Genomic DNA, 10,783 nt, shown 5'->3' on the forward strand with positions numbered 1-10,783 from the left:
CTTACATGAAATTTCTTCCATCTGTAATTATCTCACCTGGGGAGATGAGACCAAGTATGAGCTTGGGTGTGAGGAATTTCCTAAGGAATATAAAGTCACCTCCCCAGAGGAAAGGTAAAATGAGCCATCCTGAAGGTGTTCAAGTTTAGAGCTTGAGTGTGTTTGGTTTGAAATATACTACAATGAGTAAATGAATAAGAAATGATTTATTATAAAATATTTAACTACTAACATTACTGTGTCTCCCCAAGCGAGATAAAATAGTTGAGCTAATGTTTATGTCCCACTCTTCCAAGGGAAGGGTACAGGTCTGATGATCCATTTGGGACCAGTTCTTGCTTTTGACAATAATCTCATCAGTATACAGGAGAGTACTTATCCTCCTAGCAATCCAGTTCTGCTGAAGCACTGTGGAGGCAGGGCTGGGAGGCCTAGGAGACACAGGGGAACTCAGCCTGGGAGGGTCAACTGGGGCAAAAGCTCTGCCATCCTTGCCAGGCAAAAACTAGGTTCTCTCTACAAGGGCAAACTGAAGGTTAGGACAGAAAATACAAGATTGGTCTTAGGGCTATCAACTTTTAAACTGTCCCTTTATAATGATTCCTGTGAAATAATTATTTCTATCAGTGGTCGTCTAGTACAGGGGATTTAAGAGAGTGGGTTCATTAAAGAAAGTCAGGATGACAAACTCATTTAATTCTCCTTGAACCTGTTTAATCAAAATGATTTTCTGCTACTCTCTATTACAAGCTGAGTTTCTGTGGTGACAGATTAATGACTGATCCACTAAGCCACATCACCTCTCTTGTCACCAACCCCACCGACTAAGCCAGCCACCATTCTGTCAACAAGCCTCACTTGCCCTTGAAACTCATTATAGCCGAGACGTTAAGATCAAATGAGCAGATCAGATGCTCACTGCCACCCCAGTACTGCTACAGAGACCACCAAATCCCACAGCACGTGCACAAGAAGGAAAAAGCACGTGGGCTGGTCCTGTGGTCTCATTAGAATTACAAACTCAGGTCACTCCAGAGTAAGATAAATGCCAGCCAAGGCAACATTTGAGTGTTCGGGCCTGCTAAAGGTAATTATCCCAGAGTTAAATGTCAGGGCTAGTTTCATGAGTGCAAAAGAAAGAAAATGTCATGTTTGGTGTAAACAACAATATTATTTTAATCAAATCAAAAACCCATTATTAGCAGAAGATAAGGCCTGATGTGGCCACGACAATAAGCTGTGTCCAGCGCCTGGCTTCCCACTCCACTTTGTCTCAACCTAAGGCTCTTCACTGATTTCCCTCAGACATAAAGCAGCAAAGACTTGCAGTGTGATACCAGCAGAGGCTCACAGCCAAAATCCACTCTGCTCTTGATGGGCTGCAGTGCAAGAGTCTCACCAGAGCCTAGAGTCAGACTGCCTGGGTCCAGTCCAGCTACTCTACAGCCCAGCTCTGTGGGCAAGAGACTTCACCCCCCAGTAAATAAGAACAACAGTACCTCTCTCCTAGAATCGTTATGAATATTAAATGAGATACTATATGTAAAGTACCTTAAACAATGCCTGGCACACTAAGTGCTAGATAAATGTTAGGTATCATCTATTTCTACAATGTTTTCTTTTTTTTAAATTTCAACCAGCATATATTACCTTTATAAGAAAAAAACTTTTAAAAAAAGAAAACAGAACAAGAAAGAAATATTGACAGCGTAAGTTAAAGGATTTCATCCAGTAGACAAGTGGTTACCTGAGAGAAGAGATCGCATTTATTTAACTTGCTCACCCTTTTGGCTACTGCCTAGCACATGGTAGACAGTCAAATATTTGCTGGAATGAATGGACGTACAAATGAATGTGGGAATTAACAGAGGAAATTTCCTTATAGTAATGGTTATGCAAAGCCAAATGAGAGTCAGAAAAAATCAGGAAAATTCTTGTGGCATCCTAACCCCTCAACCTCAAACCACAGAGGAGTTAAAAGCACGCCAGTTGGAGCAGCTGGAGGTGGGAGATTACTGTACAACTTAAAACAAACATCTGCCTTCTTTATCTTCTTCTTAATACTATATCTGTGCAAAAGTCTGGGTCTCCATCTGGCCAAAACAGCCCAACTGCTAGTCTTTATAAAAGAATAATGACCAAACTAACAGGCCACCAGTACATTTAGTAGCAAACATCTGTATGTTGTTATATTCCTCCTGGCTCCATTGCTCCAGGCAACAAGCCAAAGAATAGTTGCGAAAGTTTTACTTCTGGAAAGAAGGCGACAGATTATTTGTGTATCTAGAACAACAGGACCTCTTCAAAGCATTAAGTAGGGGGTATCAGGTCATCTCTGGCAACATCACGGCACACTCAACAGGCAGGGGAACACGGAGCACACGGCCCGCCACCATTTGCATTTCAAATTTAGCCAATAACCACCGCCAATGGGTATCATCAACTCTCTAAAAGGAGCCCTTAGTTTTCAGTTTCACAAGTTCAAAACTCCCTTCTAGGGCTTCCCTGGTGGCGCGGTGGTTGGGAGTCCGCCTGCCGATGCGGGGGACACGGGTTCCTGTCCCGGTACGGGGGGATCCCGCGTGCCACGGAGTGGCTGGACCCGTGAGCTGTGGCCGCTGGGCCTGCGCGTCCGGAGCCTGTGCTCCACAACGGGAGAGGCCGCAGCAGTGAGAGGCCCGCGTACCACAGGGAAAAAAAAAAAAAAAAAAAATCCCTTCTAAATATCTCTCCCCCAAATGCAAAAAAAGTGACAAGTCAGGGGAAAGGCAAGAAGTTTTCTTTCACGGTGACTTTCAAAAACTCACCAGCATCATAACAATCTCAGGGCCCAGTCTGTCAAAGTTATCGGTGGTTTCCACAAAACTCAAAAACAACAGCAGAGAAACTGAGCTTTGCTAACCTCAAGCAAGGCCTGGCTCAGTGAAAAACGACCAGGCTAGCTGAGCAATGACACCATTAGCTGGGGCTTTACCGACTGTCCACTGAACTACTGGCTCCCGTAGGAAGCAACTTTTAGTCCCTGGTCCCAGGGGACTGAGGCTCTGTGGTCATTCCAAGTAAAAGGCCCAGCTGAAGACAATTGGACTTGGCCTAAAAGAGCATCTAGTTTGCATTTCACAACACTTTAAAGAGGTTAATGGCATTAAATTATGTCTGACCCACAGCTAGCAACAGAAGACTCCAGGAAGCATATAAAATGGTTGATGATTGAAGATACTTGTGATTTTGAAGCATTTTGGATGTTTTAAAAATAGTATGCTGGATTAAATTATCATTTTAAAAGACTATATGCTGCTAAAAATATTAGTTTAACACCTAAAATTGCTCCAGAAACAAAAAAGCAGTGCCTTTGAACATAGAAGCTTTTCTCTTTCTGTTAAGCTTTGGACATTTTTACAAGGCAGAACTTCCTAATCATTCTAAGAATTACCTAGAATGTTCATTTAAAATATGGATTCCCAGCACTCATCCCAGAACTATACAATCAGAATCTCTGAGGAGGAAGGGGTGAGTGTGGGTGCTACAGTTTAACAAACACCCCAGGTGAGAGCTTCATAATCAGCAGAGTTTGTATCAATAAAAACACTGATCCAAGAATTTTAAATGTCACCATTTGCAAGGAAGATGAGAAGTGAAGAAAAGCCCAATCTTTCAAAATTTAAATCTGAATGGGAAACAAGAATAATTCCATATTTATGATACACCAAGACTAGAAAACCTTGAACAGACACAAAAGCAGAGTAAACCTTTCCATACCCAAAGACCAACAAGCACAGCCGCTTTCCATCTGACCCAGCTGCCACGTGAACCAAGGGGTGTGCAAAGGGGCCCTTGTCCTCCACACCTGGCCCAATTCTCCAGCTCCAGTCAAGTTAAGCCTCTGCCCTATTCCTCAACTCTGTCTGAAATGTAATGGCAAAAGAAAGAAAAAAGCAAGATAATTCCTACCCTATATGAGTCTGGGAATGGAAGCTTCCTTGGGGCATCTTTTGGGCATCTTGGCCGTCTTTTTCAGCTACAGGCAAAGGCAGTCAGTGCAGGGCTTCTTGGAGTGGAACCAAAAGGGGATCGAAGATGGTTAACAGACTAGATCAGGGACAGGGGGATGTATGGCAGGGATCTCATGGTGCAGGGTGGTGGGGGGAGCAGTAAGGCCTCAAATAACTTGTTCGATGAAAGTGTTTGATAGCCTCTTTCAAGGAAAAGACCACCATCAAATAGAGGGAGAGGGAAGAGGAACAGAGAGAAGAGAGATAAGTAAGCCCCCACTCAAGGCCTAGGCTCCTGTGGAAGGGGACCTGGAGAGGTGCTCTTAAGAAAGTCCTAGAAGACACCTGGATTGATTGGATTCCTCAGGCCCTCCCTCTGCAAGGACTGGGCATGCTGGGCATGGGGCTAAGAGGAATCCATTGTAGGAGGCGACTCGCAAACATCTCCCACCTCAAGGAGCCCTGTGCCAAGAACAGGGGCTCGGCGGTATGGGTCTCTCCCAAAGGCAGGAGTTCCCGACGTTAAGTATCATCAAAGTTTTACCTAGTCCCCTAGAAGAGCAAGGCCCCAGCCACCTGGGGCGGCCTTTGAAAGAGCTGGCAGCAGCTCCCACAGCACAGAGGGGATGCCATCTGCTGGCAAGACTGCGTCATGTGCCTCTCGTCCGGCATCCTCTGGGGCATACCTGGGGAGCAGCAGCCAGGCTGAGGCAGAAACAGGCAGCAGACTGCCTCTGGGTGCCCAGGAATAACTTTCTCCCCTCCTACAGCTCCCTCAGAGGAGCAATCCTCTGCCACCCAGGCTCCCCCTCACGGCGATGGACCAACTCCACGAGGTGCCTCCTCCCTTTCCCTTCCCCTAAAGATGCCGAGGGTCAAAACCACCATGCTCCACCCAACATTTTATCAGGCCTGTGGCCATGACTCTCCGAACCTCCTAGGACACCTGCCTCCCTACTCAATGAGCTGGGCTCACCCCAAACCTAACCTCTGCAGCAGGCATTCTTCTGGAACACCCTAGAGATGCTCTAAATCGCCGCTGCCTAGGGAGGTCTTCCAGGGGGCTTGGCAAAGTCAGCGATCGGCGTTAGGAGATCTCAGAAGCTTAAGGAGCCTCTCCCTCCGCAGCTGCTCGCTATTTACACCATGTTTAGTAGTCACCTCCCCCAGTCCGACCAATACACACACCTGGGCCACAGGTAACAGGCGGAGAGCATCAAGCCTTCGAAGTTCTCTTTAAAGTTCCCCTCAGGCAAGATGAAGCCCAGGAACCCCGAACCGACAAGCTGCCTGCGAAGTCTACCCCAGTGCCCTCCCCACCTCCTCCGAGAGGCTCCCCCGTCCCCCGCAGGGCCCGGCGGCGGCTGTACTCACGTCTCGAAAGCGGTTCCAGTACTTGTCCCGGTCGTACTGGGAGACTGTGCTCAGCCACTGGTCATTGTCCAGGAAATTGCCATTGTTGGGGCCCGCGCCTCCTGCGAGCGCGTCCAGGTGCCGGCTCTCGACCTGGAGGAAGCACCACGCCGCGGCGGCCGCCGCGAGCACCACGATCGCTGGCATCTGCGGGGCAGGGGCACGCGGGGGCGGTGAGCGGGAGGCCAGGGCGGTGGCGAGCCCCGCGCCGGGCGCCCAGGGCTGAGCGCCTCCGCCACCGGCCCCCGCTGTCGGCGTGGGGGGATCTCCCAGCAGGGACAGGGTCAGCCCTCGCACACCTGGGGCGGATTTACAAACCTAGGGACCCCGCTCATGAATGGGGGACTCAGTTACAAATGAAGAGGCTGCGTCACAAATTAGGGGCCGCTATCAAACTACAGAGGACCTTGTCATCTATTCTCCGGGTGCTCCACTGGCCGCCACTCTCGGATAGGGGCTTCAGTACCCCTCCCCAAAAAACGGAGAGCCCTCGATCCGCAAGCGGCACTCCCAGAGACAGTGCCCAGAGCCCCAGGGTAGGGAGACGGGGAAGAGGGCTCCGAGCAGCAGTCCAGGCTCCGGTTGAACGAGGGTGGGGGGGGGGGTCTCCCCTCGCCCACCCTGCCGCCTCGGGGAAAGAGGGGTGCGCGGAGATAGCCCCAGGCCCTGACCCGCCAGCCCCGAGGTGGCTGCGGGGAGGTCCCAACTACGCCAAGTTGGGGCGCGGGGTTCTGTGGGACACGTACCTTGGGGCCCGGCTCGGGTCCCCGCGTCCGAGTTGCTCAAGCTCCTGTGGCGCGGTCGCCGAGAAAGCTAATCGGCGGGCTCGCTCCCCTGCGCTCCTGCCACCCGCCGCCCAGAGTCCTGACGCTTTGTGAGCCCGCAGCGCTCTGGCTCCGCTTGCTCGCTCGCAGGCTCGCTCGGGCGCGGCGTCCGCGGGCGGAAGAGCCCGAGCGCACGAGCCGAGGCCTCTGGCGACCCCTGGCGGCTGCGCGCTGCTGTGGGACGCGCCTAAAAGCCCCGCCGCCCCTGGTCCAGCTGCCAGGGATCTGCTTTGCCACATCTCAATGCAGGGATGAAATAAGCTTTCAGGCCCAAGTTGGTGAGAGACAGCTGAGGAGACTGAGGATCAAGGCCAAGAAGCGGGCCAACGTTTAAGGCATTCTCAAAAGCAAGGTCGTGGGGCCACTTAAGTAAGGATCACTTTGTTGGGGGGAGGGGAGGGCTTCTTAAAAATGGGAATTCCTGGCTCACGCCCCAGACTTGCTGAATCAGAATTCCTTAGGAGAGCCTCCCCGAGGTGAGTGAATTTCTGCGCTGCCCATCCCAGGTCATGCACCCACCCACATCTCGGCACGTCCATGCCCTATACCATGCCACCTGCTGTCAGTCTCTTAAAGGCAGTCCTTCTGGCCTCCACTGCTATAATTTCCACAGCTTTGTGTCACTACATTGACCCTGTGGGCATCCCTTGGTGTTCTTATACAGAGAAGCCCGTATCTACTTCTGTCCCCACCCCTTTGGGAACTAGCCCCAGCACCAGCCTCTTGGGTTTTCCTAGAGGGGAGGGAGGGAAGGAGGAGAACAAGGCCAGGCTTCAGGGACAGGACACAGAGGCAGGAGACCCAACCCCCATCGGCTTTCCAGATCCTCAGGCAAGTGTGATCAAAAGGGCTGGAAGGGATTCGTGCAGCCCCTGCCTGGGTGCAGGGGACACTTACCTGCTGCCTTTCTCCTGTACAATCTCAACCCATTCTGCAGACAGCTGGGTGCTCTTAGCACAGGTCTGACATAGTCAGTCACCCATCTCCCCTCAGCACACTCTTAAATCTCTTCATGTTGCTTTCTGATAAAGACTAAACTCAAGACTAGGGCTCCAGGCCCTGCACAGCTGGCCCTGCCCACCTCTCCATCTGCCTCTCATGCCACCCCCTCCTCTTTCCTTGACTTCCTGGACAGGCTGACCTTGGTATGGGCCTCCGTGGAGATGGGTTCCATCCAGCACTGGGTGTTGACCTCTGCCTGGGCCGTTGACCACACATGCCCCCAACACTGGCCTCACTGATTTCACCCCTTGGCTTAGTCACCCTGGCTTCTCCAGGCAAACTTGCTGAACCTGTGGATGAGGCCAGTATGCTGGTGACTTTCTCTTTGAGAACACAATGCTTCTCAGCAGTAAGCTTACTGCACTCGAAATCATTCACTCCATGTCTGTGTGCCTCGCTGCCTGGAGTTCTGTGAGGGCAGGGGACAAGTTTGGATTGTTCACCACTGTCCCCCGTACCCAGAGCCAAGCTCGTGACATGAAGCAACTGCTCAGAAAATACTTGATGAATGAATGAATGGTACCCAACCATAGTCTGGAACCACACGCTTCTCAGCCCACATGCCCCAGCATGTGCGATATGGTCAGCTGTCAGTTGTACTGCAAATAATTTGGTTGCATGTAGTTTAATGTGTAGAAGTTGGATTATGATTTCTTTCCTAAAAAGTAGCAGATGCTTATCCCAACATTACTCTGACTGATTTACATTCCTAGAAGCTTTCTTAAAAGGGAGAAAAGGAGTGGAGTCACAACTATTATATTGGGGACTGCACGTCATCCACAGTTTATTTTATCATGGAAATATTTTAGGGATTTCAATATCATGTCCTGGGGGTATCCAAGCAGGAGAGAGGTTTAGAAATGATGGAGAATACATTTCTTACTTTCGCATAGAAACCCAAGTAAGCAGCTACTGCCCCATTTCTCTGCCCAGTTTGATGGCAAAACTTCTCCAGAGTCATCCCCAGGTGTCATTTCTGCCTTCTCAGCTCCAATTCATTTCTCCACCCACTCTGTCTTTCATCCTCACTAACTAACAGACATGACTTGTCACCATCAGCAACCTCCTTCACATGGGCAGCCCTTGGTCCCCCACACTCCGCCTTAACCTTTGAGAGGTTCCTTCAGGCTCTTGTGGCACCATCCCTCCCGGCTTTCCTACTTCCCACTGGCTGCTCCCATATATATACCAGAAGTTCTCAGGGCTCAAGCCAAAGCTCTCTGCCCTTTCTATCTAAACCCTTTCCCTGGGTGTTCCCATCCTGTCCTGTGCTGAGATGGTCCAGTTGCATTTCTAGCCCAGAAGTATCTGATAACTTCCAGCTGTATGTCCAACTTCATACTCAACATCTCCTCTGGGTGCCCCATGGGTATGTCAAACTTTACCAGGTCAGACCAGAAGTCTGGATTTCCCTCCATGAATCTGTGCTCTAAGTCCTCCCTATAATGGTCTCCCCACTCATGTGGCTGCTAAAGTCAGAAACCTACAAGTCATTTTCAGTCCTTCCATTTCCCAGGCCCCTCACTGCCCATCTATCAGCAAGCCGATCCCCTCCACTTCCAGACTCCCCTCCAGTCCATCCTCATCCTCCACCTCCACGGGCACCACCAGGTCCACTTGGCTGTCACTTCCCACCTGGAAGAGTGTCTTCTTGGCTAGTTTCATTGACTCTTCTTTCCCTTCCAACCCATATTCACTCAGGGGTCACGAGCAATCTTTAACACAGAAATTACTCCTTTGTATAAAACTCAGTGGCTCACCATGACACTGAAACAAATATCCAAACTCCGTCCCATAATCAATAAAGCCCTGCACCATCTGGCCCCTTCTCTCGTGCCATGATTCCCTGGATTCTAGCCACACTCCTGATCATGGCTTTGCACACACACCAAGCATGTTCTCACCTTGGGTCCCCTGCACTGACTGCACCCTCTGCCTGAACGGTCCCTTCACTGCTCTTCAAAGGTCAGCTCCTTGGGCGTCAGATCTCAGCTCAAATGACACCACCTCATTGAAGCCTTCCCTGACCACCCATCTAAAATAGGCCCTCTCCATTCCAACCACATCACTACTCTCCATCCTTGCATTTGGTTGTTCCCTTAAGAGTATTTTGTCCCTTTGATTCTCTCTCTTCCAATTCAAATATTAATTCCAGGAAGACAAAAATAATGTCTTTTTCACTCCTGTATCCCCAGGCTTAACTCATAGCCTGACATCCAGTGGCCATTCAATAAATATCCAATAATTGAATGAATGATTTTTTTTTTTTTTGCACGTGTTGGGTCTTTGTTGCTGTGCATGGGCTTCTCATTGCGGTGGCTTCTCTTGTTGCAGAGCACGGGCTCTAGGCACGTAGGCTTCAGTAGTTGCAGCACGTGGGCTTGGTAGTTGCAGCACACAAGCTCAGTAGTTTTGGCTCACACGCTGTAGATCGAAAGCTCAATAGTTGTGGCTCACGGGCTTAGTTGCTCCACAGCATGTGGGATCTTCCCAGACCAGGGATTGAACCCATGTCCCCTGCATTGGCAGGCGGATTCTCAACCATTGCCCCACCAGAGGAGTCCCTGCATGAATGATTGAAGCAAATTGCATAAACCTCAATTTACCCTAACGTTTGAAAACTGTCTGGAGATGTTTCCTTTGGTTGCCCTTAAACCCCTTGCTCTGCAGATCCAAGTTCTGCTTTTCTGGCAGGCCATCCCCAGTTTAATCAGAGGGCATCTGCTCTTGGCCAAGCTCCACCTTCACAACTGGAATCTTCCCTGTAACCACCCACGGGGGTGGGAAGGGCAGCCAGAGCAGCCCAGGCAGGTGTAGGGGTGCTGGATATGGCCTGAGCCAAGAAAGGATGGAACCTTGGAGCGGAGCAAGGAGCTAGGAGCTAGAGACTTGCCATCAGATCAACCAGCACTTGAGGGGAGGAATGTCAGATTTATTTGGCCTCGGGAAGGACCGGGACCAAAATCAATACTGAGCCTTGGGGCTGTATTTATGCTTGTCATTGGCTTACACACAACTATAATAACTCCTTGTTTTAACATAGTTCTTATTTCCAAAGAGCCCCACATGTTTTATTTTCAGTTTAATGGATCCTCAAACATGTGCTGTTGGTAGTCTGAAGCAGACATAACTATCACCATTTTATGCTGGGGACAGGGGCACCCAGAAAGGTTAGATGAATTGCTGAAGGCTGCAGAAAGAAAGAGGGATCTCGCAGTGGAAACTTCTAGGTGTAGCACCCACTTCATGACGTTATGCTGGCTAGAATGAGAAGCACCCGTTGGGCTCCATGTGATAAAAGAGGTGCCTATAGGGCTTCCCTGGTGGCGCAGTGGTTGAGAGTCTGCCTGCCGATGCAGGGGATACGGGTTAGTGCCCCGGTCCAGGAGGATCCCACATGCCGCGGAGCAGCTGGGCCCGTGAGCCATGGCCGCTGAGCCTGCGCGTCCGGAGCCTGTGCTCCGCAACGGGAGAGGCCACAACAGTGAGAGGCCCGCGTACCAGAAAAAAAAAAAAAAAAAAAAAAAAAAGAGGTGCCTATAATACGTACAT

General features: G+C 50.2%; 1 protein-coding gene across 2 annotated transcripts in view; it reads right to left on the minus strand.

The window, feature by feature from the left end:
* The window catches only part of SPOCK1 (SPARC (osteonectin), cwcv and kazal like domains proteoglycan 1), a 561,704-nt gene extending 555,250 nt beyond the window's left edge, over positions 1-6,454 (minus strand). The window contains exons 1-2 of one of the 2 annotated variants that reach the window (XM_059061299.2): positions 6,152-6,454; positions 5,367-5,552 (exon numbers count right to left, since the gene is read on the minus strand). In XM_059061299.2, coding sequence (XP_058917282.1) covers positions 5,367-5,552 — 186 coding nt within the window. In that variant the 5' untranslated portion in view covers positions 6,152-6,454. The remainder of the gene's footprint in view (positions 1-5,366; positions 5,553-6,151) is intronic. The other variant, XM_067031675.1, reaches the window with a different exon arrangement.
* Between the last annotated feature and the right edge of the window lie 4,329 nt (positions 6,455-10,783).

This window comes from Kogia breviceps, chromosome 4, assembly GCF_026419965.1.
Source record: "Kogia breviceps isolate mKogBre1 chromosome 4, mKogBre1 haplotype 1, whole genome shotgun sequence".
NCBI classification, from domain to species: Eukaryota; Metazoa; Chordata; class Mammalia; order Artiodactyla; family Physeteridae; genus Kogia; species Kogia breviceps.